General features: G+C 53.8%; 1 protein-coding gene across 1 annotated transcript in view; it reads right to left on the bottom strand.

Moving 5' to 3' along the window:
- RNF43 (ring finger protein 43) overlaps nucleotides 1-27149 on the bottom strand; it is a 61087-nt gene that overhangs the window by 637 nt on the left and 33301 nt on the right. Inside the window, exons 2-8 of the mRNA XM_065647265.1 lie at nucleotides 16929-17051; nucleotides 11842-11916; nucleotides 10418-10549; nucleotides 9790-9891; nucleotides 8980-9135; nucleotides 7606-7708; nucleotides 5686-7179 (exon numbers count right to left, since the gene is read on the bottom strand). Of these exons, the coding sequence (XP_065503337.1) occupies nucleotides 5686-7179; nucleotides 7606-7708; nucleotides 8980-9135; nucleotides 9790-9891; nucleotides 10418-10549; nucleotides 11842-11916; nucleotides 16929-17051 (2185 nt within the window). The remainder of the gene's footprint in view (nucleotides 1-5685; nucleotides 7180-7605; nucleotides 7709-8979; nucleotides 9136-9789; nucleotides 9892-10417; nucleotides 10550-11841; nucleotides 11917-16928; nucleotides 17052-27149) is intronic.

The raw sequence follows: 27149 nt of genomic DNA, 5'->3' as shown, positions 1-27149 counted from the left end.
TCCTTTTTCCTAAATGTTCCTGAGATCAAAACGAAACAAATGCCCATATAGACATTCTTAGAGAGCAATTCAAAACAACTTTTCAAAACAGTCACAGTGAATTCTTGTTGGGTATAAATCACCAGCTGTAGGAACAGGACCTCTGAAAATTAAATATACGGGAAGAAAACAAACAAATGAGATTCTGCTTTAAAAATGTAGCTGATTGATGTGAGAAAATCAATGCACAGGCACAGTGTTATACATCTATATGTGTGTGCAGGTGTGGTCAAAGTACCAGAAGACAGAGTCTGAGCGTATTTGGCATTTGTGTCACCAGTACATTGACTGAGCCATCGCCAGCTGCTTCTCCTGGACCCCAGCGCACATGCGACGCAAAAGAGACTGTGCAGCTTCGCTCACTCTGTGATCACTCAGATGCCCCGAGTCTCAAATAGCATTATTAAAGTATTTTCTGAAAGCTGTGCCTGTGCGAGTGTCCCCATTACACAACCAGGAAGGAAGGTTAAGAACAGGCTGTGAAGCGGGAGAGGTGGCAGAGCCTCAGCTGCTGAACTGGCCAGGGCAACAACCTGCAGGGGCACACCTTGGGGATACAACAGAAACCTTGTTCTTTGGGTATTAGGTTTTAGTGGTGGTCTTTGCCTTCAAATCCCTTTCCCCCTCTCCAGTAAAGATCAAAGACACGACATGAAAGGGAACGGCCGAGAGGATGAGCAGGAGCTGGCAGAGAGGGGAGGATGCTGCCGGCGGCTGCAGGAGCTGACATTCCCCAGAGAGAGAAATCGGGAGGTTTCATCAGCCTGTGCTGAGAGTACTCTGCTGTTCTGGGATGAGATCCATGTGTGCTGGGTGGCTTAGGCAGCCGTCTAGCTGTAATTCACTGCCAGTTGTCTGACGTCTCTGCAAAGGATCCATTCAGCATTGCTTGAGGATTGACTGCAGTGAAACGACTCCCAGGTACAGTCTCCCAGGCAAGAGAGGCTGGGACGTGTCTTTATGCAAACCCCATCAAGAAAAGCTGGAGTTCTGCATCCAGTTCTGGGCTGCCAAGCTCAAGAAGGACAAGGAATTACTGGAGAGAGTCCAGCAGAGGGACACAGAGATGCTGAGGGGTCTGGAGCATCTTTGTGATGAGGAGACACTGAGAGAGCTGGGGCTGTTGAGCTGCAGGAGAGAAGCTGAGAGGGATCTGATCAATGGGATCAATAGCTCAGGGTGGGTGTCAGAGGATGGAGCAGACTCTGTTCAGTGGTGCCCAACGCCAGGGTGAGGGGCAGCGGGCACAGACTGAAACACAGGAGGCTCCATGTGAACATGAGGAGAAACTTGTTTGCTGGGAGGTGCCAGAGCCTGGAGCAGGCTGCCCAGAGCGGGTGTGGAGTCTCCTTCTCTGGAGACATTCAAACCCGCCTGGCCCGACCTGTGTGATCTGCTCTGGTGACCCTGCGTGAGCAGGGCTGGGCTGGGGATCTGCAGAGGGCCCTGCAACCCAACCAGCCTGGGGTTCTGTGAAAAGCTGGTGCTCAAGGAAGCGGCATAAACTCCAAGATCACCAAGTGTCTTTGGGATCATGTGGCTGTGAGCAGTTATTCCCTGCGATGCCAGCGCACGGCACTGCCTGCACCAGTGAGTTTCTCCTGGACCAGGATTCAGCCTCGCCCGCAGCTGGGTGAGGTAGGAACGCACTCGAGGGTGCTGCATCCCTCAGGAGCACCCTCAGCTTCTGGAAACCCTGGTTTAGAGACTTCCCGAGCCAGAGATTGTATTTGCATCTCTGCCTTTGATAGCTCTTGATCTTGGATCTCAAACCCATTTGACTTCTGGCATCTACATCTTCTGGGCAATGAGCACCAGTTCCCTACACACCCTGTGTTACTTTATTGGGTGTTTTAAAGCTTCTGGTTCCCATTTGATGCCACCGCTTATTTTGTTAGAAACAATAGCGAGTCTTCCTTATCTGCCTTCGCCCCTGATTTCATATCCTCTTTCATATCCTCTGCTCGTCATCTTTTTCCCACATGAAGGTCTCTATATTCTTTCTGTTTTCTCAGAAAAACCTCATCATTGTGAGTGTGCTCGATGCCCTGGTGCATGTCTCCCAAGTCTGCTATACACTTTTCTGAGAAGTGGTGACCAGCGGCAGATGCGAGCTCTGAAAGCACCACACACTTATGCAGCAGCATGAGGGCACTTTCTGCTTCTCCCCTGTTTGTTCCCTGCCAACTCCTAATAATCAACTGATTTTTACTTAGAAGCAGTTCTGCTTGTGTCTGGCATTTTGTGTTACTTACGTGGGATTTCATCCGTCACTCTATTGCCCAGGAACTCAGCAACAGGAGATCCTTCTCTAATGCTTTGTAAACGGTTTTAAAGCTGACAGTCCTGAAGGATTTTGTCTTTTATAAACTTTGCTATCTCCTCTCCTTGTCCAGGATATTTATGAGCTTGCTGAAAGGTGCAGACAGTCGGACAACTCCATTTACCTCCTTCTCTGAGTAATTTTCCTCCATTAAGACTGATCTGCACTTTGTCTCCTATTTTTTAGCCAGTTATTTACCTACGAGAGCACCTTCCCTTTTATCCTTTGAAAGCTTCATTCCCCTAAAAGATCTGCAAGGCCTTATCTCTCTCTACAAAAGCTGCGTCGCATCCTCCCCTGGTTTTCACATTTAGCCATGTGCCTACAAGTCAGACCCTGTATTTGAATTTTTAACGATTTGCTTGGCAGGAAAGTCAGGCTCATCGTTCCATGGCCTCAGCTATTTCAGGTTGATGTTCCCCAGCTCTTCCTGCTGGCTCGGGTCACGGGCAGCACATCATTGTCCACGCTCCTGGTTTAGCAGTTTTGTGCTTTGGCCCCTGCACAATGCCCAGGTAAGTGATCTGCAGCCTGGGCAATTTGTTACTCTCCACTTTATTGCCGCTTTCAGAAATGCCCGTACTGATGGTGTAATTTGTGAGGGATCTTCTACCTCATGCCCTGAACAGAGATGTGAGAACCTCCTCAAGCACTTCCACACTCATCACTGATGCAATAAATTCAGTTTCTGCAGTGCAGCTCCGGCCCTTGAACATCCCCCTGAGACCCGCGCTGCTCCCTGGACCTGCAGAGCCTCCTTCTCCCTTCTGCTGGAGCTGAACACGTTTGCATTAACAGCCTTTCTCTTTTCCACAAGCTGTTCGTAGCAATCTTCCCTGGCGGCCTCGCCGTGGCTCTGCACTTAGCTTTGCATCCAGCTCTTCTCTGATTTGTTTGTCTCACCGTACCTTCGCTTCAGGAGAATGGCTTCTTGCTTTAATTTTGCCCCCTCTGCTGCTCGGCCAGCCCTTTTTAGGGCTTTAAATGATGCCTGTGCCCCAACGCATCTTCTTTTGACTGCTGCTTTTCGTATTATGTGAAGAAGATTCTCATGTACGTGCAGGCTCCTCTTTCGCAGCCTGTGCTAACACAGTGTATTATAACCCTGACACCACGCTCCTCCTTAGGTGCAGCTGGGGATTTTCGTGTCACTTGTCACTGTACTTCACACTCTCCTTAACACATAATGTCCCTCCCATGCCACCAGAACAGACACACTCCTCTCCTCTCTATAATTTCACATGGGAATTATAGGGTCCCATTGTTTGGTTGGTGTTTTTTTTCTTTTTTTTAAAGTGCGTTTCTGAAAAGTTTATATCAAAACTTTAATTTAAAGCCAGGCTTTCTAATTCATCCACTTATACTTTTAGCCTTACATTATTTATCTAGAGGCACATATGCATTTCTCTTTGGTCTCCTTGTCTATTTTTTGCGTCCTGCTTACACAGGACTCTCTATTGAGATTGTTCTTTGCTCTTTTTACGTGTTCTCTAATGATTTATGTCCAGTCTCTTTCTAAGATAAAGAACCAATGTGATTATAACTCAGATTTTGTGTTATGTCAGCCAACGTGTTTTCAGCTTGATGGCTTTTCTGCATCAGCCCTGCATGAGCTCCCACTTTCTTCAACTGCCCTCAGCTCTTAATAAAGTTAAATCCTTCCTTTCTATGTATTTTCTCAACCTCACAAGGAGATTCTGACCCTCCGGCTGGTCCTGGAAGCATCCACTGAAGCTACTGCAGTCAAATCAAGCCCCACTGCTGTCAAACACATTGATTCTTCTCCCTCCTGGTAAGGGGAGGAATGAAGAGGGAAGGCAGGCAGCGTGTGCTGGGCATGTCACACTGGCTCTGGGTGGCTGCCAGAGCGCTGCCCCATCACACTGTTGGGAAGTTGACACAGATCTGGGCCTCAGACCATCTGCAAAGGGACAGAGACATCACAGCAGGGACCCCTGCGATGCCCCGGGCGCTGCGGCGCCCCCACCCCACCTAGGGGCACCGGGTCCTGGGCTGGGGCTCAGGGAGTCCCTGCCAGGTTCATTTTGCAATGGGAGCTCAGAGCAGCTCCTGAGCAGCCTGTCCTCGCGCCAGGAGGGCTCTCTCCATGAAGAGGACTCCCATGTCCTGTGTCCTGGCGATATCACTGCCCAACACCACCAGCTCAGCGGACACCAGCCCTCAGAGCCACCTGCAAACCAGAGAGACATCTCTGCACCGCCGCCTCCTCATCTCGCAACAGCAGCATCCCTCTGGGCCCTTTGAAGGAACTCCCGTATCACCTATCTGCACTGGCACGCACTTCTGCACCTGGGAAAGTAAAAAAAATCTGTTCCTGGGAGTCGGGGAGGCCGGAACGCCGCGGGCAGGCAGCACCGTGCCCCCATCCAGCCTCTGCTGCCTCCGCCGTCCCCGCAGCCCCTGGAGCCTGGGCGTGGGGCAGGGCTGGATAGACGAGCACGGGGAGGAAGTTATTATCTCTGCGGCACAATGGGCACTGTGAGTCATGAGTTTAAAGCATGCACTTGAACAGAAATTAGGCGGCTAGATCTGTGTTTGGTACCTAAATCAAAATGATTTTGCCCGAGGAGCTGCGGTGAGTCAGTGGCGAGGAGGGAGCCAGCGCCTGCCCTGCAGACACACAGCGTCCTGCGTTCCGAGAGAGCAAGGGCTGGGAGCTGAACTCGGGTCCTTTCAAACAGCCTCGTCTCAAACACATTTTCCCTCTCTCAGGGAAGGATGTACTGCAGTTAGGCACAGGGCCAAACTTCAATTACATCTGGTTTCCAAAAGACACTAAAAAGCAACTCCCACGCAACAGAAGCAGGTGAGAAATGAGGGATGTGCAAATCCATAAACTCATTCAGTCTGTTCTCCTACTACCACCGGCCACGCACGCTTCCTTCCTTATTGATTCCAGTTAGCTGGGCTTGGCTAAAGCAACTAGAGCCCAGTAAGCCTTAACGATAACGACTCTGCCAGTAAGACATCCGGACTGATATAAGGACACTGAGAAATGTGGTCCCAGCACTTCCTTTGGGAGATATTCCAGCTGCTTGAGATGTTTAGTTAAAAACAGCCACCTTATTTCTCATTCGTATTATCTTAGGACGAGGCGGCAGGGTTTGGTGTGCTCATTAGCAGACTTACTAATCACTCAGGACACCATCTCCAGCCAGGTGAGCCCTGACACACCTCTGGTGTCAGTGGTCCTGGAGGAAAACCCACTGTGAAGGGACCAGCTCTACTGGCACCCCAAGGACCTTCAGCAAACCACCCTCATTCACCCGCTTGCTGCGAGGAGAGGCGAACACCAGACTTACCCTGACTGCCCCGCTGAGAGGGGCCATGAAGGCGAACGCTCAGACTGTGTCTGGGGGTGCCCGTCCCTGAGAAATCAGCAGGAACCGTGCGGTTTCCCTCCCGTCCTGATAACCCCTCCTCCTGCTTTCTCAGCTCGGAGCCGGACTGCGGCACTAAACACTTCCAGAGCGGCCGAGAGCCCGAGCCGCAGAGCAGGGGAGCGCTTGGGATCAAGGGCTGGACTTCGGGCGAGCAGCGGTAGCCAGTGGGATGGCTGGGAGGAACGTGAGCATCACAGGCTTTGGCCAAGGCCAAGTCCTCGGGCAGGAGAGCAGGGTCAGGCTCCAGGGGACATTTTCTTTTCCTTCGGTGATGACGGCTCTGTAAGCTGTGTCTCAGGGGCAGCGGGGACTTTCCAGCTGCTCCCGATTGTCTGGTGGCATCCACACTGAAGTCCAACCTGTTTGGAGAAGCGGTGGGGACATGAGGAGGCTCCCGGCCTTGTTGGGGACAGGCTGGAGCTGCCTCCTGTGGCACAGCGCTGCTTTCCAGGGCCTGCTGACAGTGATGGCTTTTCTCAGTTCTCTTTTGTGTCCGAACACCGTGGAAGCCAACCTTGGCCCCCGAGTGCCGGGATTTGCGCTGCCCGGTGCGCCCGGGGGGACACTCCGCATCTCTGCCATAGTGGTGGTGCTGGTGGTGGTGGTAGTGGACGTGGCTGAGCACCTGGGGCTTGGCCGGAGCAGCACCCCCCGGCACCAACAGGTCCAAGGATCTGGGCCGTGTGTCCCTCAGCGGCCACGGCTGTTCCTGGCCCGTGTCCGTGGGGGGTCCCTCCGAGCTGCAGTACACGAAGGGGTCGTAGTCGCTGCTGAGGGAGCTGCGGAACGTGGAGCAGCTGCCGTGGATGCCCTGCAGACTGACGTCCGTGCAGTTCAACATGGAGTCACTGGAGGAACCATGGCAGGGCCCCGAGCTGGAGTCGCTGCCCGGCCCGTCTGCCAGGTACCCGCTGTGCTCGGTCAGGTAGCTCTCCCCAGAGCCGCTGCTGTTGTGCTGGTGCCCGTGGCCGACCCCCCGGCGCAGGGGGTTTGCGCGGTGCTGCTTCTGTGCCAGGGCTGCCTTCAGCCCCAGGCAGGGGGGCTGGAGGGAACAAGTCCTGTGGGGTGACAGTGTCTGCCCACACGCCGAGGGGTTGGGGTGCTGCTGGCCCAGCAAACCCGGGGCCAGGGGGGACGGGTGGGCGCAGGCGGGCAGGGAGGTGGCTGCTCTGTAGGGCACGTAGTGGATGGTGCTAAAATCCAGCTGGGAGAGCTCCGGAGAGTGGAAGAAGGGGTTGCTGTGGGTTGGCTCTGAGGGGAAGCTCCGGAGATTCCTCTGAGGATACGCGTGTGGGAGGTGGTAAAGGGCATGTCCCGGGTGCTGGCGGAAAAGGTGGAGTCGCCGTCCGGGCTCCATGTCCCGAGGGACCAGCCTGGAGCCAGCGGCCGTGGCCTGGTCCACCGAGTCTCTGGCTGTGGAGAGAGAAGGGAACATCCAGCACACGTCCCCAGCCCAGCTGCGGCAGCCCCAGCACCGGCGACCCTTCACTGCACTCTTACTCTGGTCCCACGTCCCACCCATGCCCTGCAGCTCCTCACTGCCACCACCAAACCGATGGTCCTGCACACCCAGCACCCCCAGATCCCACCTCGCAGGACTGGAAACCCCTCCTGGTGCAGGTCCCAGCCCAAGCCCAGCACCAAGCTGGGCTGTGCGGGTTTGCACATGCAGGGACCCCTCTCCAACCACGCACCGCCCTGTACACCCCCGTGAACAGCAACACATGCTCTGGCTGATGCACCAATTGGATCCATCACCCAAGGGTACATGGAGCTCCTGGGCACAATCCCTGCTCTCAACCCCATCCCTGGTCAGGAAATGCCATGTCTGAGCCTTACCAAGAATATTGAACATGCAAAGAGGACACGTGTGGTGTTGCTGCAGCCAAGGGTCAACGCACTCCCGGTGAAACTCGTGGGAGCACGAGATGATCCGCAGTTCCTAGAGAGGTGGAGGGAGGAGGAGGAGGGTGAGCAAGCAGAACCATGTCTCAAGACCTGGACGCAGAGTGGGGGCTCTCTTGATGGAAGGGAGCCTTGCGGGATGGAAATAAATCTGATGAGGAACAGTCTGCAGCCCAGCTTTGCGTGGAGGGGGCTCTGCAGCAGCCTGATTCTGCTCGCTGTGTCCAGCTCTTGGGAGTGAACATCTAGAGAGGTTCTTGCCCTTGGGAAGAGGGGGTGAGTGCTTGGGGGAAGTAAACCCCACTTGTGCCCTGTTGCTTCAACATGGACATTTTATGAATATTTTACTCTACAGTGACAGCTGGAGTCTTTAGGGAACCTGAATCTGCAGGGAATTGACTTCCGCAGGGGCTGGGCTTTTTGGCCAAGGGGCTGGCAGGCCTGCATCAGTGTGGTCATAGAGTCATTGAATCCTTTTGGTTGCAAGAGACCCTCAAGATCATGGAGTCCAACCATAACCCAGCCCTGGCACTGCCCCATGTCCCTGAGAACCTCATCTCCGTCTGTCCAACCCCTCCAGGGATGGTGACTCCACCACTGCCCTGGGCAGCCTGTTCCAATGCCCCACAGCCCTTGGGGGAAGAAATTGTTCCCCAGATCCAACCTCAACCTCCCTGGGCGCAACTTGAGGCCGTTTCCTCTGGTCCTGGCGCTTGTTCCTGGGGAGCAGAGCCCGACCCCCCCTGGCTCCAAGCTCCTTTCAGGCAGCTCAGAGATCAGAAGGTCTCCCCTCAGCTCCTGTTCTCCAGCTGAACCCCCAGCTCCCTCAGCCGCTCCCATCACACTTGTGCTCCAGCCCCTCACCAGCTCCGTTCCCTTCTCTCAACTCGCTCCAGCACCTCAAGGGCTTTCTTGGTGTGAGGGGCCCAAAACTGCCCCCAGGATTCGGGGTTTGGCCTCCCCAGTGCCCAGCACAGGGACGGTCGCTGCCCTGGGCCTGCTGGCCACACCAGTGCTGGTACCAGCCAGGATGCTGGTGGCCTCCTGGCCACCTGGGCACACACTGGCTCACGTTCAGCCGCTGTCACCAACACCCCCAGATCCTTTTCCACCAGGCAGCTTTCCAGACGCTCTTCCCCCAGCCTGCAGCGCTGCATGTCACGGTCCTTTCCCAGCCTCAGGAGCTCCGAAGGAACCTCCCAAGTGCCTCCCACCCCTGCCAGCCCACCCAGCTCCCACTGCAGCCCCTCCTGACCACACTGGGGAGCTCAGAGCCGTGGCCACCCCGCAGCCGTGCCCGCAGCCTACCTGGCCCTCGCTGAACTCCTCCAGGCAAATGGCACAGACCGGGGCTGAGCTGCAGCTGCTGGCTGAGTCCCAGCGCGACGCTTGCCGGCACCGGGCCTGGTACGTGCGCGTGGCCAGCTGCCGGATCGCCTGCACCGTCTGCTGCTGCAGGGAGTCCTGCGGGGGAAATGAGGCGTTAAGGAGAGGCTCAGCCTCGTGTTCTTCTTATTTCTCACTTCACACTGCTCTTCCGTTTTTGAAATGGGATTATCAGGGATTTGGGGGTGATCCTCATTTCCAGAGGTGATTTGTCATCAAATGTGGCTGAACTGGAGTGGGCTTTGTCACCAGCAGGAGACATCTAGCTCTGGACATTCAAAATCACTCAGCAATGCTGAATTTTTGAGCCCCAAAGGTTTTTCTTTCTATGGGACAGATGGGGTATTTTCAAATATGGAAATACATCTGACTCTGGAAACACAATAATTTAATTTGTTAGTTTCTGTTCAAAATACTAAATCTTCTACTCTCCGTCAATACAGATGATACTGTTAAAATGAAGAGCTCGTGGGCCAGCTTGGGGTGCTGGGACACGGTCTGGAAGGTGCTAGGATGGCAGCTGCGGTGCTGGTGGGGTGGCAGGACAGCAAGTCCACGGCACCAGGGAGCCTGCCAGCCCGTCAGGGTCACTCCGTGCACCCAGGGACACCCCTGCCTCATGTGGCCACATTTTCAGCTCACAGAGGCACATTTCCTCTCCCAAACCATGTCCGTTCCTGCCCTTAATGCATTTCTGTTCGCTCAGACACATCTGCTCTGTGAGATTCCTACCTGAGTCCTGTTCAGCTGGCACTTTGTGCGGACAACAAAAATCAAAATGATCACGACGACAGTGCTGACCACTGTGAGAAGAATCCACACGTCATAGTCTGGCTGTTGGATAAAACAGGAAAGAAATCAGTCTTGCATGGCAGGGGTGGGAATTAGAGGCTAGGGAGGGGAATCCCGATCTCTTCCTGACCATCAGCCTTGGAAGACATAATCCTTGGCCAAGCTCTGCCTCCTTGATCTTTACAGGTAAAAGAAAAAGGGTTCAGTCTTTTCTGCACATTCCAGCAGGAACGAAATTTATTTGTTTTGCAGCATCTCAGCTCCCTATAGGCCATGGCCTAGGTAGTACAAGATGAGAAAATCAAGGCTTGGTCTCACCTGATGAGACAGGGAATCCCCTCACCTCACTTGGGATGCTTAAGCAAAATAAATTAAATAAGCCGAAAGTGGTTTTGAGCCTTTATTTGCAGCACATCATCTGAATGCTGTGGACAGGCAGCTCCTGCAAAGGGCTGTGATCTCCATCCCCAGGGAGGAAAGCTCAGTGGCTTTGGGAAAAGTCCAATTCCACAGCACAGCAGCTTTGGAGGGAGGATACAGAAGGCACAGGGAATGGTCTGTCTCTCACCCAAGCTGGTGGCTCCTTGACCTCTATCTTCACGTGTGCCTCTCTGTTCTTGTTCACGACACCCATGAGAAGCTCAGCATCGTGGCCCCTGATCAGAACCACGGGCTGACTCAGACCTCTGGGCTTTCTCAGCTGTAAAGAAACAAACACTGTGAGAGATGGTCCAGGACAGCCTGAAACAAGGACTCTCCGGGCCCCCCAGGCACGTCTGGTTCCTCACGATGCTTCTTGCACGCACTTTAGAGACTGACTGCTCCTCCAAATTTGCACTGTCCCTTTATGATTAGATCAGATGGAAACTTCTCCTCTTTCACCAGTTCTTCAGCATAGCTTTCTTAATTTCCTCCAATGGTGCCTCCTCATGCACCACTGGATGCTGCTCAGTGTCTCTTGTACTTCTCTTTCAAGCCCCTGTGCAAAATTCGTGGTTTCTCCTCTTCTATGTGGTAACTGCCAACAGCCCTGCCAAGTGCTGCCTTCGCTACAGAAGTGCATTCTCTCCTCTTCCCGTGAGACCCATCAGTGTTCCCTCTCCTCTCTCTGTGACCTGCAGGACGTTCTCTTTGTTTCTGATCATACCTGCAGTTTTCCACCACGGACACATGGTCCAGGCAGCCCAGCACAGGCTGCCTCAGCCAGGTCTGTCCTCTCCTCCAGACCGGACTGGATCAGGGTCCATCTGACCCTCTGACTGCTCGCCAAACCCTGACCGAGCAACCCCGGCGTCACCTCATGGACCTGCACTCACTGCCACAATTTTCTCCAGTCTTAAGTCCATGGAAGACCCAGGAGGATGGACCCAGTGAGCAGGAGACAACCCAGAATTTTTATAAACTCAGGCACCAGCTCCCTCATCTTGTCTAATGCTGGATGGTTTTCATTATCCCTTGATGATTCTGATGGGGGACGTGTTCCTTCCCAGAGATGACAGCAGTGCTGGTGGAAGTGATCTCTGGAGGGCTCTAAGCCAAGGCTAAACCTGCAGCAGGAGCATCATCAACAGCACAGCAGGGCAGCCGTAACTTTGGCTCAAAAACTCAAGAAACCATCTTTCCCAAAGGTACAGCAGGGCTGTCCGTGCCAACTGGGATCGGGTCACCTGGGACTTCCCAAGGGTCCCTCTCCTGGCAGAAAAGCCCAGTTGACCAGACAATACCCTTTAAGAGCAGCAAGATGCTGTTCTCGAGCTGCTGGCCTGCTCGTGCTGCACGGAGATCTGGACATGCCATGGGGTGAGGACAAGAGAAAAGTACCATCTGTGTGCGTGGACAAGCTGGGTAAGAGCTCATGTTCAAATCCAGCCTCCAGAATCCTCCTGGGACCTTCCACTGCGTGGTGGTGGCTGCTGGGTCCTGAACTGGGCCCCTTTTGGGATGGGACAAGGGGCACTGGGGTTTAGCTGATAATACCAAGGGGGTTTGTACCTGATCGGCAGCGCTTTCATCATCGGTAATGTCAAAGAGGATCGCACGGGCTCCACGCTCCCCCGCCAGCTTTGCCTGTCCAAAAGAACAGAAGATTCAGTGGACATTTGGTATTGTACACCTGTATTAACATCTGCCGTTTGGACATGTATCTGCCTCCCTGGCTCTTACAGGAGAAAGAAGCACCTGCTGCTTAGATCGAGAAAATAGTTTACACCTTGTTTTCTGTACCTGTGTTGAGCTCTTGCTAGAGCTCTGCGGCTCATGGACACTTTCTTCCTGTATTTGTGGAGGCAAATGAGTTTGTGGGCTTGTAGTCACATCAGCTCATAAAATCAAACACCAAATCCCCCAGCTCTCTGTGCCATGTGCCCCTTTGCTTCAGAGCTGTGGGTGTCCTGGGGAGGGATCATATAATCACAGAATAGTTCGGGTTGGAGGGCCCTTCCCAGCTCCCCCAGTGCCCCCCCTGCCATGAGCAGGGACATCTGCACCAGCTCAGGCTGCTCAGAGCCCCGTCCAGCCTGGCCTGGGATGTCTCCAGGGATGGTTCATCCACCACCTCTCTGGCCAACCTGGGCCAGGCTCTCACCACCCTCAGGGCCAACAATTTCTTCCTCATGTCCGGCCTGAATCTCCCTCCTTTAGTTTAAAACCATCACCCCTTGTCCTGTCACAACAGGCCCTGCTAAAAGTCTGTCCCCATCTTTCTTATTGGTCCCTTTTAAGTACAGAAAGGCTGCACTAAGGTCTCCCCAGAGCTTCTCTTCTCCAGCTGAACCCCCCAGCTCTCTCAGCCTGTCCTCCCAGCAGAGCTGCTCCAGCCTCGGATCATTTCTGGGGCTCCTCTGGCCCTTCTCCAGGAGGTCCATGTGTGTCCTGTGCTGATCTGCAGCCCCAGGAGCCCCTGACAGCTACACAGCCCTCCTGTCCCAGGCCAGCAGAAAGCTCAGCAGATCCCCACCTCTCACCGTGGCTGCACCAGCTGTCCACGGGCCTGACCCCCCACACACACCGCTTTCTCTGCTCCCTGTCCCTCTGTGTTGTCAGGGAGAAGCTGAGGTGGTGCCTGGGCTGCAGGTCTGCTCTGGGATTAGGAGCAGGATGGCTTTTCACAGCCCCCCGGCAGTGCGGTCCGAGAAGGACAGCTTCCAGACCCACCCCAACGAGTACACATGCCACTGCGGTGAGGTCAAAGCACAGCGCCCGAGGACCTCGCGGGGTCACCCACGTCCTCCCACCGAGCCCTCGCAGCCCTGCAGGCAGGCAGAGGCAGCCTCTTGGGAAAGGCAGCCGGGAACGTGAACAAAGTGCAGGGCAGGGCCGCTCTTACTCACGCGGAGCCCTTTGATCTGCGCGTCCCGAGCGTCTGTGCAAACAGGGAGCTGCCGGAGCTGCCGCAGCAGTTTACCCGCCGCGTTGCCAAACTCCAGCTCAGGGGCCAGAGGTCAGTCCCGCCGCTTCCCAGCTGCGATATCAAACGCGGGGTGCCGGCCGAGCGAAGGGACGGGGCATTCCCGGTGGAGCAGGTTCGGCTCCGTCCCTCGCTCGCAGGTGCCGGTTGCCTCCACGCACCTTGTCGGTGCCAGAGGTGGGTGCTCGGGTCTGGGGACAGGGAGGAGGGTGTGAATGGAGGTGCAGATGGGTGGGAAGGAGCTCAAGGAGGGAGGGCTGAAGTTATTTGACACTCTTGGGTTTGGTATAAGAAGCTGGAGAAGTGGGATCAGAGGCTCAGGGCATGGATCAGAGACTGGGGTCCTGCTGGGGATCAGAGGAACCTCAGCATTTGCCACCACTGAAGAACAAACAGGACTTCCACCCGTTGGAGCCAGTCAAGCTTTGATGAACAACGAACCATTCTACAAAGATTTTATCCCACTAAAGACACCAACGATGGGGAAACGAACAACTGAGACCAGACAAATGGCTCTTCCCAACATCCATCTGACTCCTGTTGCAGGCGATGCAATTTTTGTTCAAGCTATTCACAACCTGCGTGCCGCCATCATTTCCTGAGTGTCTGCTGTCTCTGTGTCAGATCTCTTCAGCCACGCAGCACAGCTGACCTCCCTCTTTGGGAACTGCAACGCTTTTGGTGCAAATATGTATTTACAGGATGATTTAGGATGTTTCAGCACTGTGTCAACCACACTTGCAATCAATGGTTCACTCAGGAAAAAAAAAAAAATACACCCAAAAAAATTACAAATTATGCATCAGAAAGAAAAATAAACCACTTTGAATTGATTCCAGTGGTATTTTCTACGCCTTCCTCTCCCCTTGCAGACCAGACACCTTCCTGACAGGTTTTAGCTTTGGATGCTGAAGCAGTGCAGGAATTTAAGAGAGGAGAAGCAGAGGAGTTCGTCAGGTGGCTGGTGGAGTAATCCTCATGCTGGGCTGGCCGGGGTTGTTTGTGTGCACGGCTTGGCTGAGTGACAGCTGAAGCGGAGGTTACGATAACACTTTGCACAGGGCTGTTCTAATCACCATTGACAGAGCGCTGCAAGTCAGCATGCAAAGCAAGAAACACATGCCAGGGAAACCAGGCTCCTGCTCCAGCAAACACCAGCCCCATCCCACAGCTGCATCCCTGCTGTCCAGGAGAAGCATCATCCAGGGATTTTGAGGAAAAGATCTGTATGGCAGTGGAGTGAAGGAGCTTGGCAGAGGCTTCAGGAGGACAGAGAAGCAGCCAGATTGCAGGGGGATGGAGGAACCAAGGTACAAGGCAGGGCCTGGGGATATGGCCAGTTTAAGGAGCACAGACGTGTATTTCATGGCTAAACTAGCCTGTTTGTGGGGGAGAAGAGCTGTGAGCCTCCCTGGGTGAGATCTACCTGCAGGCAGGATGGTAACTGATGCTGTGTTCAGCTGGATCTCAAAACCCAGTGGTGCAGCACGTCTTGTCCTCCCTGTGCCGACCCTGCTCAGCTGATCCCGGGCTCAGGAACACACTGGTGCTTCCAGTGCTGTGATCAGAGACTTGAAGATTAAGGACAAAACCAGCAAGCCAGTTGTTAAAACTTTTAGGTTCTGAGGTGGAAGATGAGCCTTCGAAGCTGTCCCTTCCTCCTGTTTGAGATTCTCCACATCAGCCATTCTCCAAACCAGCCATTGCTGCTGCCACCCCTAGCATCTTCTCCGGTGGGATGTGGCCACTTGGGACCCCTGTAATGTGATGGTTACATCTGGATGGACACGGGAGAGCACGAGCACCCAGCTGTGATGGACACGGGAGAGCACCCGCAGAGCCCGTGCTCTCACGTCTGTCACCAGCTGCACCGGGAGCCCTTGGGTTCACTCTTTATCCCACCATCCTCACGCATCATTAACAGCCCCAGGTGGGACCAGGCCATTTTCCAGATGTGGGGTGACCGATAGCAGGTCGATAACTCCAGTGGATGGCTCATGCGAACAGCTGGCATCAGCTCCCGAGCAGCAGCAAACCTCACTTAGGCTTTCCCCCTCGTCCAGAAAGGGACCGGCATTGCTGCCTGGCTGCCCACGCAGCGGTGGGGAAGCAGCCCCGAGGTGGTGAATCCATCACAGTATCACATCCTTTCCCTTACTTTTGTTACCACAGACTCTGTGAAAAAAAAAACCTGCTGCGTAGGAACAACTCCTTGGTCCCAATTTTGCCTGCCCTCTTCAGCCAAGCTGCAGGGAGGCCAGAAAAGGACCCGTCCCCATCCCCAGCATGTCACCACCAGAAGAAAGCAGACAACAGGGACAGCGTCACCTGAATGCAAGCCAGATAAAGCCTAGAAGAGCTAAACAAAGGGTTTTTCTCATGTCTGTACAGTGCTTGTGGAAAATAACACAACTTCTGGTACAGAGACAATGAAAGGATGCCGTGAACCACTGAAGAAAAAGCCAATGTCAGCCTTATCCACACAACTTTTATCAGAGACATAAAGATTTTAAGGCTTAAAATGACCCTCATTCCTACATGACTTTCTTATTACTGGAGAATAGTACCAGCAACCTCAGCTTTTGGCACAGTAACTGCTGTTTCATGAAGGTCCCTCTTTCACATGAGGCCTGATCTGAAGACCCCTGAGATCTCCCATCCCTTTGTGGGGCGGATGGTGGCCGTGCTGTTTGAGTCACATCCCACCACCACTTTGTCTTTTTGCATTTGTCTGAATTGCTCAGTGCCGATTCTTAATGTGAAATATTACAGTATTACAGTATTCTTTTTAAAGCCAGGGCCACAGAAGATGTTTTCTGTGTCCATGTTTGCCCACAGGACAGAGGACACAGGGAAATACGAATCCCCCTCAATGGGCCAGCATGCACCGGGAGGCTGCAAAGCAGGAGGGGCACGATGCTGCTGGGCAGTAAAGGCCCAGAGGGAGTCCAGCGGAGGGACACAGAGATGCTGAGGGGTCTGGAGCATCTTTGTGATGAGGAGACACTGAGAGAGCTGGGGCTGTTGAGCTGCAGGAGAGAAGCTGAGAGGGATCTGATCAATGGGATCAATATCTCAGGGTGGGTGTCAGAGGATGGAGCAGACTCCGTTCAGTGGTGCCCAACGCCAGGGTGAGGGGCAGCGGGCACAGACTGAAACACAGGAGGCTCCATGTGAACATGAGGAGAAACTTGTTTGCTGGGAGGTGCCAGAGCCTGGAGCAGGCTGCCCAGAGCGGGTGTGGAGTCTCCTGCTCTGGAGACATTCAAACCCGCCTGGCCCGACCTGTGTGATCTGCTCTGGTGACCCTGCGTGAGCAGGGCTGGGCTGGGGATCTGCAGGGGGCCCTGTAACCCAACCAGCCTGGGGTTCTATGAAAGCACCTGTGATGCTGGGGTAAGGTCTGAGCTGGCCCAGAGAAGTCAGGGTGGGGAAAACACCATGCCTTTTACAGAGCCAGGCAGCCCAAAAAGCAAGATGGGATGGGTATATGGGATGGCTGGCACAGTGTCTCTCCCAGAGGACTCCTTCTGCCAAGGACCTTGCTCTGTCCTTGTCTTTTTCTCCACTTTCCAACAGCTTTTCCCACCCTGCTGTCTCCTGCTCTTACTCTTCTCTGCACCACAGGTTTCACTTCCCAGGTTGGTGACACTCGGGGCGTTTTTGCGCCTACCTTGTTAGCCAGCGACAGGCAGGGGTTGGGATCCCGATCCGGCTGTTCAAGCTTGACGATGGTGATGAATCCCGATTCAGTGTGTTCATCCTCGCTGGTGTTGCACAGGGACAGCGGGTGGGACTGCAGGACAGAAGCAAAGGGAGATTCAGACCTTGGGGCTCATCACTGCGAAGGGAGGCTCAAGCCCACCGCGAACACCACAACAAGCAAATCACTGTAAAAGTTTTGGTTCACCAAGAAAACGTCCCAGAGAAAGGTGGAGTTTCTATGCTGGGCTGCACTCAGGTCTGGCTTTGTCCCAGTCAGAGATATTCACAGCCAGAGCAGCCCAGGAGACCACAGCCCCTGATTTCTGGGATGGAGCATCCGGACAGCGCAGATCCTGCGGTACGAGGCTGCCGGCATCCCCCACAGCCTCGGGCAGCTGCTCCTCGCCAGCCGCTCTGGGCAAGGCGCAGGGACAACAAAAGCAAACTTCCGGTGGCTTCAAAGATTCGGCACTTCTTGTTTCTCGTCCACCAAGTTAAACCACTTTACGGTAAATTTGCAGAGGAGAAACCAAAGGAAGGAGTGAAAATACCTGAAAGCAGGAAGAGAAGTACCAGGAATGAGAAGGGAGAGGGAAAAATCACAGTAACCACACCCTCAGTGAGTCCTGGAGAAATGTCCCTTAGCTTGAGGCAAACAGCTGGCAGAGGGGAGCTGAGATGGGACGGTGGAGGCAGCGGGTCTGGGTACCCCCCTCTGCAGAGCCTCCTGCCCAAGGGACACGAGCTGTGGGGCCGCTCCTGCCGCTGGCACACGGTTCAGGTGACTGTCCTGCCGCCAGGACAGAGCTGGGATGGACAGAACTCACCATCATGATGAAACCCACTGAGCACAGCTCTGATCCCTGTCTGAAAAGCCTGTGATTGCCTCTGACTTTTCCGCCTAGCAGTGTACGGATGATGGTCTTTTGCTGGATGGTGGAAGGTGAAAGGAAAGTGCAATTTGGCTCCTGGCTCCCCCTTGGGAGTCCCCATCACCCTGCATGAGCCCTTCCTGCTCTTCCCAATAAACCTGGCTGGCTTCCTCCCCTGTGACTGAATTGTGGTGCACGAAGCACATAGGTTATAGTATAGAAAAGCCTGTCAATAATAAAGCTGTTGGACAACCTTACTACTATGTCCAGTTGTGGGCTGCCCAGCTCAAGAAGGACAAGGAATTACTGGAGAGAGTCCAGCAGAGGGACACAGAGATGCTGAGGGGTCTGGAGCATCTTTGTGATGAGGAGAGACTGAGAGAGCTGGGGCTGTTGAGCTGCAGGAGAGAAGCTGAGAGGGATCTGATCAATGGGATCAATATCTCAGGGTGGGTGTCAGAGGATGCAGCAGACTCTGTTCAGTGGTGCCCAGCGCCAGGGTGAGGGGCAGCGGGCACAGACTGAAACACAGGAGGCTCCATGTGAACATGAGGAGAAACTTGTTTGCTGGGAGGTGCCAGAGCCTGGAGCAGGCTGCCCAGAGCGGGTGTGGAGTCTCCTTCTCTGGAGACATTCAAACCCGCCTGGCCCGACCTGTGTGATCTGCTCTGGTGACCCTGCGTGAGCAGGGCTGGGCTGGGGATCTGCAGAGGGCCCTGCAACCCAACCAGCCTGGGGTTCTGTGAACTTTTGTTACCACATCAGTGTGTGGAAGTGTGGGAAACAGACAAGAAAGCTCAGTGTTACAAACCAGGAGGATCAGGACAGGCTTTTTACCTGGTGTTCTCCAGAAGCATGCCCAGAAGGTTTGCCTTGCCTGCAGGAACCTTGCAACAACACCCCAGTACTATGCAAAAAAGCCTCTTGTCCTCGCTGATTTAAAAACAGGAGCAGGAGTAGTCAGAGCAGCCCAGGGACACTCCTTGCCCTCCATCCACGCTTGGCCATGCCCAGGGCTGCGAGGCTGCTTTGCTCCCCTCTGTAGGCTGCTGCGTATCCAGCACGGAGCTGGGGCACCCAGAGACGCGGGCTCACCTCTCGGCATGGGGCTGGCAGGGGCTGGGGAATGGGGTGGGCTGGGAAACAGCCAGATGAGGTTTCCTCCTCTCTGCAAGCTGCTTAGTGCAGAAATCCAGCTGTGGGGGAGACGGAGAATGGGGCTCATTTCACCTAATTTCAGACATGCTGGTGTTGCCTTTTAAGGTTCAAGCAGTTTGCTCAGACTCCTCATCAGCAGGAGCAGGTACCTCAAGAGAGCACAACTCACCTGGGGTGATTTTTCATAGAATCACAGAATCATTTTGGTTGGAAAAGACCCTCAAGATAATAAAGTCTGACCGTTCCCCCAGCCCTGGCACTGCCCCATGTCCTGAGAACCTCATCTCCGTCTGTCCAACCCCTCCAGGGATGGTGACTCCAGCACTGCCCTGGGCAGCCTGTTCCAATGCCCCACAGCCCTTGGGGGAAGAAATTGTTCCCCAGATCCAACCTCAACCTCCCCGGGCGCAACTTGAGGCCGTTTCCTCTGGTCCTGGCGCTTGTTCCTGGGGAGCAGAGCCCGACCCCCCTGGCTCCAAGCTCCTTTCAGGCAGGTCAGAGATCAGAAGGTCTCCCCTCAGCTCCTGTTCTCCAGCTGAACCCCCAGCTCCCTCAGCCGCTCCCATCACACTTGTGCTCCAGCCCCTCACCAGCTCCGTTCCCTTCTCTGCATCTCCCCACCAGCTCAGACCCCACCATCCCGTGGGTCAAGAGATGCCAATTTTCACCCCGACAACGTCCCCGCCGACCCCCCGGGCTGCAGCAGGAGCTGCCACGGCTGGGTGGGGCCCTTGGCCGGATCCTACCCCCCCTGCCCAGCTCTGGGCTGAGCCCCCTCAGGGGCTGGGGGGTCCGGGGGATCTGCTCCAGGGCCGCTGCCCCCCGGCTGAGGCTGCCAAGGGCCCCCGGGGCCCGGCTGGAGCTGGGGGGCTCCTCCTGGAGACCATAGGCTCCAGTACCCCCATCCCCGGGCAGCCCACCCCATGCCTGAGAGGGGAATTTGCAGAGATTGCCCCTTTGATTGCACGGTTCTACCCACTAGAAAAGGGTTCTTACCCACAAGAAAAGGGTTCTTACCCACTAAAAAAGCATTATACACCCTAGAAAAGGGTTCTACTCACCAGAAAGGGGCAAGGCAGGCTGCTGGCAGGCACGGCGGTGTTTTTGTGCAGCCTGTGCTGTGACACATCCCAGCACCAATTCCGAACGCACAAGTGCCCAACGCTGCAAAGCCTGATGTTACAAAATCACAGTGCTACGGTTCGTAGTACTTAGTCTTGGGCAACAAAACAAGAACGTGTCTTGCAAAGCCATGAAAGTGAGCTAGAAAGGTGAGGATTAAAAACCAAACCAAACAAAAAACACTGCCACAGACGTTTGCTGCAAATTGCCCAGATTTTGAGGTAGGTAATACCCACAGTCACGAGGGCATAAAGGTATCAAACTCCAGACCCTCAGCTAAGCCTTCAGGAGCTTGGAGACCGAGATGGCACCACGAGTATGAGCTAAGACATAACCTTTAAAAATAACACTTTAAGAAACTGCACAGTGTAGCTCGGCACTGATGACCTGCTGTGCGCCTTTGCCGGGCTCTCCCTCATCCATCTTTCTCTTGGGATCTTCCTCTCTAATCCATAGTGATATTAGCAGAGAAAATGACAAAATGCTACATAATTTAGGCTTCAAACTTAAAGACGCTAGAGAGAGAGCGCAATTGTACCAAGCCAAGCACCATAAACTCTAGAAATTCAGGTTTCTGGGGAAGGAATTCAATCTGTTATGACTTCGGAGCGCTCAGGGACGGCTCCCAAATAACCCCAAGCTTCGCTCCAGCAATGGCAGGTGCTGCGCACGTGAAGACCAACGCGGATTGAAGTGCTGGTGATCCCGCTGGCTTCTCTGGGCAATGCCATTACCTGTGTACTCTGCTTGACGGGGAGTTCTCTGCCTTTTGGTTAATTTATCATTTTAATAGTCGCAGAAAAAAAAAAACAACAAACGCAAAACAGGAATTGCAAAGAGCATGTCTCATGATACTTCTAATAATATGGAGATAATCCTCCTGCCAGTGTTACGGAGCCTTCGCTGGGTTGTTCCTGGAGCCTGCAGGAGCCCAGGCGGTCAGTGCTGGGCAAGTCTCACCTCCCGGTGCTGCTTGGAGTGTGCCCGGCCCGGGGGGGCATGGCGGGGGTGCTGTGACACCCCCAGGGCAGAGACTCCATGGGGTGAGGGACAGTCCTGCACGCTGAGCACGGAGCAGACTCTGTGCCAAGGATTGCTGGGCCTGATCGCAGCATCCCCATGGACTCGGCGCTTGTGAGGCCGGACCTCCAATCCTGGGGGCGGTTTTGGGCCCCTCACGCCAAGAAAGGCCTTGAGGTGCTGGAGCGAGTTGAGAGAAGGGAACGGAGCTGGTGAGGGGCTGGAGCACAAGTGTGATGGGAGCGGCTGAGGGAGCTGGGGGTTCAGCTGGAGAACAGGAGCTGAGGGGAGACCTTCTGATCTCTGACCTGCCTGAAAGGAGCTTGGAGCCAGGGGGGTCTATTAATCTATTCTATGATTCATAGATTCTACAAATCTATTGTATGATTCTATGATTAATGATAAACACTGGGAATAACAGCAACAAGCTAAGCCAAGCTTCTGCAGCTCTGAGTGAGCGTGGGGAGCACATACATTAATCAAATGCTGGCAGTTGTCCTGGAGGGACCCAGGCAGTAAATCCAGGTGAAGATGTGCTGATGAATGCACCAAAGCCTTCCCTTTGATTTTCTACTCAGACTGGGCACTGGGGTCTTTTCCTCTTTCCCTCTGGGACACCCGTGCTCCCTGGCCAAGCAAAGGTCCTTGGCTTGGGGCATCTCTGTTGGGGCACAGCTGCACCCACCAAGGGCACAGCAGGAGCCGGGGAAGCAGCAGCCACACAGGATCCTGCCAGCCCAGACCCTTCCTCAGGTCCATGGAGCTGGGGCAGCCTAGAACCCCCTCGTTATTCTGTAACAAGTCCCTCATCAGGCACCAATCACCTCTGGAGGCTTCCTCAGCCCTCTGTACAAGCTGACCAGGGGGCAGGTCAGGAAGATCCTTCTTTGTACAAGGGACACACATCATAGAATCAGAGAATCATTTTGGTTGGAAAAGATCCTCAAGGTCATTGAGTCGAACCATAACCCACCCCTGGCACTGCCCCATGTCCTGAGAACCTCATCTCCGTCTGTCCAACCCCTCCAGGGATGGTGACTCCAGCACTGCCCTGGGCAGCCTGTTCCAATGCCCCACAGCCCTTGGGGAAGAAATTGTTCCCCAGATCCAACCTCAACCTCCCCTGGCGCAACTTGAGGCCGTTTCCTCTGGTCCTGGCGCTTGTTCCTGGGGAGCAGAGCCCGACCCCCCTGGCTCCAAGCTCCTTTCAGGCAGGTCAGAGATCAGAAGGTCTCCATCCAAGCAACATGTTCCTCTCATCTCTGCTCCAGGCCACCTCTTCCCTCTCTTCCTACCGCCTGCTCCTCCCGTTCGGTGCTATACGGACAACTCCTCAAGCAGCAGCAAAGCAACAAGACCTGGTTCTAACTGCCCCCATCCTACAGCCACATTTCTTGGCATTATGAGTGAGTGATCACAGCTGCACATCATGCTCATGGGACAAGAGTTAGACTTGAAAAATTATCTAAGGCTGATGCAGAAAACCAAATATTCTGAGATTCCCCAGTGCAGAGGACTCCTGGCCCAAGGGGTGGCCCTGGCTGCAGAGTCAGGACCCCTCAGTGCCCTGGGTCCTGCGGTGCTGCTGGGGAGACCCTGCTCAGCCCCACGCTCTGCCAGACCCTCTGCTCGGACAGGACCCCCCTGGTTCTGCTGGGGCTGGGATTAGCTGGTTCGCTGCCATGGTTTGGGCCTGATCTGGGGCGACTCAGCCCTGCCAGCTCTGCCCATGTCCCAGCCCTGGCACTGCTGGTATGACACAGTCGGCCAGACCTGTGAACCGCCTGGCTTTGTCACTTCAGCCGTCCCTGTCACCTCATCCCTCCTGTCACCCCTCCAACGGGACAGAGAGACCTCTGCATCCCTGTGTTCTTGCTACCACTTTATTTTTTCTTTTTTTCTCCTGTTTTCTTACTCTATGGCATCCCCTTTTCTGTCTTTTCCATTCACACCACCTCTGCTAAAATACCGAATTTCTTTTCTGACTTACCCCTGCCATCTTTCCCGCTTTATTCCCATTAGACCCGCTATCTTCACACCACTCATGGGAGGTACCGAGCAGCCAGGAGCTCCCCTGCAGAAACACTGGGGATGTGGAAAGGTCCCAGATAAAGCCGGGCACAGGGAGGTGCTCGATCCTCACTTGGGTGCTTCATTTATAAAACAGAAGGAAAAAAAAGAAAAAAAAAAAAAGACCCTGAGAGGTCACCTAGGCCACTTCGCTGCCCGAAGGCAGGATTAGCCAGACCTAAAACATTCCTAAGAGACACTCGCTCAACCTGTTTTCAAGACCTCCAAAACCGGGACTGCTCACCCGCTGTGGGGCTGCCTTCTCCACACTGGGAAGGGTTTTCTGACGCCTGAGCTGAATTGGTTTTGCCACAGTCTAAGCCTGTTCACTCTCACTACATCAACTATGCCCACGGAATAGAGATTATTTGCTTTTTTTGCCCAACAATCATTTAAACCTATCTGTTCCCCTTTCTGTTCAGAAGAGTCTTTAGGGACAAGGGCTGAACAAAGACTCGGAGAAGCGAAGTCCCCGACACCCTCAGTTTCCCTGTAAGTACTTCACATACTTCCTTCATGGGGAATGATGGATTTGATTTGAAGTGGCAGTAAAAAATTTATAACCAACCAGTAAGGTTGGCATGGAAAAGAGAGGAAGAGAACAGGATGAGTGTTCACCAAAGGGCTCTAGAAAAGTCATGGACTAAACCAGTGAACTGTTAACACCAACATAGCATCACTCATCACTAAATTGACCACAACCCCAGAAGAATTGCAGGTAGCAAATACCAAGCTGAATTAGAAGAAGTTGAGAGCAATGCCGAGCAACAATTCTGACCAAAGAAACTGGTAGGAAACAGCGTAAGGAAGAGAAGGGAAGAACTAACGGCGCTTTGGAACAGGCGAGTGATGCTCACGGAGCCCGGGGCTCCTCGAGGTGACCAGTGAGCACAGGGGTCCAGGTGGGTCAGTTAATGCCGCACACGGGGATCTACAAGGTCAAGGCTACAGAAGATGACAAACTGTCACACCGTCCTGCCCAGGGTCACGTCCAGAACTAAGGAGAGAGAAAAGCAGGGCAGCTTTTCCAACAGAGTGAACTTAGCAGGACAGTCCCAGAAGTAAATTGTGTTGTCCAAATGTTCACAAAGGATTTGGAAAATGAGAGGACTGGTGAAGCGGTCGAGTTTTTCAACAACACATAAATATTCGAGTTGGTAAATATTGAAACTGGTTGCAAAGGGATCTCGTGGATGGACTGATGAAAGATGTTAAAAATGCAAATATGACAAAATATATCGAGCTATTTCACACAGAGATGAGCTCTAGGTTAGTTGTTAATAAACAGAAAGATCGTGGCGTCATTGCAGGGAGTTTTATGGAAACTGTTGTTGCAACACCCAAAGCAGTCACAAGGCAAACAGATTGTTAGGCATCACTGTAAAAAAAAAAAATTTAAAAAAGAAAATCTATCAGATGAAGCTGCAGTGTGTCAACATCTTGAATATTATAAGAAGTCCTGCTCACTCCATCTGAAACACAGGGCACTATTTCTGTACAAGAAGAGGTTAAATGAACAAGAACTCTTCAGCTTTGTACAGATGCGATATGTTAGAGCTACATAAAATCATTAAGAATACAGAGAATTGATGGAACAAAAGACCACGAAAAACTGTTAAATGCAAAGATGCGGATATCAGCATGGCAGAGGCCTGGATCCCACATGAGATTTGGAGGGAATGTGTGCAATGTCTGTGTGTTCTCCAGAGCTGCCCGCTCCCCACCGACCTGCCTGCTTCACCCAGCTGTGCCACATCACTGTCGCGCAGCAGGAGCTCCTGAGGACATTTCTGTACTTGTGGATATCAGGATCTGGCTCCATACACACTCTGCCCTCCTGGAATTCTGTCAGTGAGGCTTTAAGCTACAAAAATTATATTCCTTCATAGGTTTATAATCCTTCGTAGGCTTTAAAAGAGCAAGTGGAAGTGCTCTGCTACCCTCCTTCCCATCTTTGCTGCTAAACTGACCTTGTTGTGAGAATTACTGGGCAAGATCCTCTGCTGGGGACCATCAGGAGATGGAGACGGGGAATCTGCGCTGAGATGGCTGCAGGAAGGACCAGGGGAGATGTACCAGCTCTGACAGCCAGATCCGCACCTGCACGCTGCATCGCCCGCGAGTGTCAGATCACAGACACCATCACAGCCACTGGCACAGGGAAACCTCCGGTGGCTGCTGCATGGCCGGGGTGGAACAGGGTCTTCTCAGTTCCACCCATGTCACCAAAGCACTGAGGGCCCTTCGCAGGCTCCGTCTGCGTGCCGGGCAGTGCTGTGCTCCCGCGGCACAGGACAAGCCCCAGGATGCTCCTGCCAGCCACGCTGCGCTGCCGGGACACCCCAGTCACCAGATCCTCCTCCCCCGGTCCCCTCCAGCGGTCACACTGCCTGAACATCTTTATTCCTGCCTAAAAGAGGCCCTTCCCAGTTTATCTTAATCCTTCAGCTCAACAGAAGCCCCTGTTACACCAAGGTCACTCCACTATGTAGCTGTCACTCTACTCACAGCAGGAAGGAGGGAACGCTACTAAAGGTACAGGAGATGCTGCCAGGTGGCCGGTGCGCAGCTACAGCGGAGCTGAAAAGTGCTGTGGATGCTGCTGGAAAGACACAGGAGAATGAGGAGGGATGAGGTTGGGGGATAAACTGGATGTCAGCTGTGAAGAAGATGGACATGGCTGGTTGGAAAAGGAAGAGCATGGCAGGGTGTTTCAAGGGGCCTGAGGAAAAGCTGCAGCTTCCATGACTCCTGGGCATGAAGCTTAGCCATCAGGATACGGGCCTTCTAATTGACCTGCATGAAGTTTCAAGAGCTGTTATAACAGCAAACACACCTTACCCACATGTGAGTCACAGACAAACATGTTCCCTGATAACGAACACATTATTCTTAGAGAGACACAGGTCCTACCTCAACGTGTGAATAGCTCGGACAGCCATGCGAGTCCCTGGAGGAGTGGAGAGGGGGAGAGGAGACAAAGGTTCTCCAGCTGCCAGCGCAGTCCTGTGCTTGCTCCCTTAAGTGTGCTCAAGAGCTTCGCTACCTTTGGCCCGTCTAAAGGGTCATCAGTGCTTGAGAGGTTGATACGACACATCAGTCCCTAATCAATAACTGCATCTCCTTCTCCTTTTCATTACAAAGCTGGTGAGCAGCAAAGAGAAGTGCCAGACCCCAAGAGGGACGTTTATTTGATTATCACATGCGCAGGATCAGACAGTTTAGGTGAATCACTGAATCTGAATCTTTTCTGTCTTATTGCACAAGCACGACCGTAGAGTTGGAGAAAAAATCTCACTACACACCTCACTGTCCTACTGTAAGCTCTGCCAGTTTGTTCTCCTAGGGACAGAGAGGTCCCACACATCAGAAGGAAGTGTCCCTTCTTCTACCACAGCCACCACGATGATAATATGGGCCAACAAGGACATTTTTGTCAAAGTTTCATCACGATGTCTGGTTAAACTCTCTCTCTCTGGTCCACACATTCATTTTGGAATATCAAAGGCAAAGGCAGGTTCTCTGGTCAGCCCTGACTCACACCACTAAATGAAAGTAAGGGCAAGCTGGCCCATGTCATGGGGAACAGCTCCCGCTCCTGCTGCTCCAAGCGCCGTGAGCAGTCTGGATCGAACCCTGCTGAGCAGCACCCAGCCTGTGAGCAGCACCCAACCCATGGGCAGCACCCAGCCCGTGCTGACCTGCTCCTCACACCCCTCAGAGGGCCCAACTTGTCCCCACTCAGGGCGACAATGCCACCAGCAATCTCCATACTCCAAGGCCCTCTTACACAATGACCTTCTGCACCGTGCTGACAGTGGTTGGGAGGTTAAAACTATTCCACAAAACTCACGCAAGTCCTGCCCTGCAGCAACAGCTCAAAGCACCGGCAAACCCGAGCTGTGCAGCCAGCACGGCCGACCGGTGCCAGCCTCCCGCTCACAGCA

This window comes from Caloenas nicobarica, chromosome 17 (genome assembly GCF_036013445.1).
Source record: "Caloenas nicobarica isolate bCalNic1 chromosome 17, bCalNic1.hap1, whole genome shotgun sequence".
Taxonomy (NCBI): Eukaryota; Metazoa; Chordata; class Aves; order Columbiformes; family Columbidae; genus Caloenas; species Caloenas nicobarica.
The sequence above is the reverse complement of the archived record's forward strand: the minus strand, read 5'-3'. Positions and strand labels throughout refer to the sequence as shown.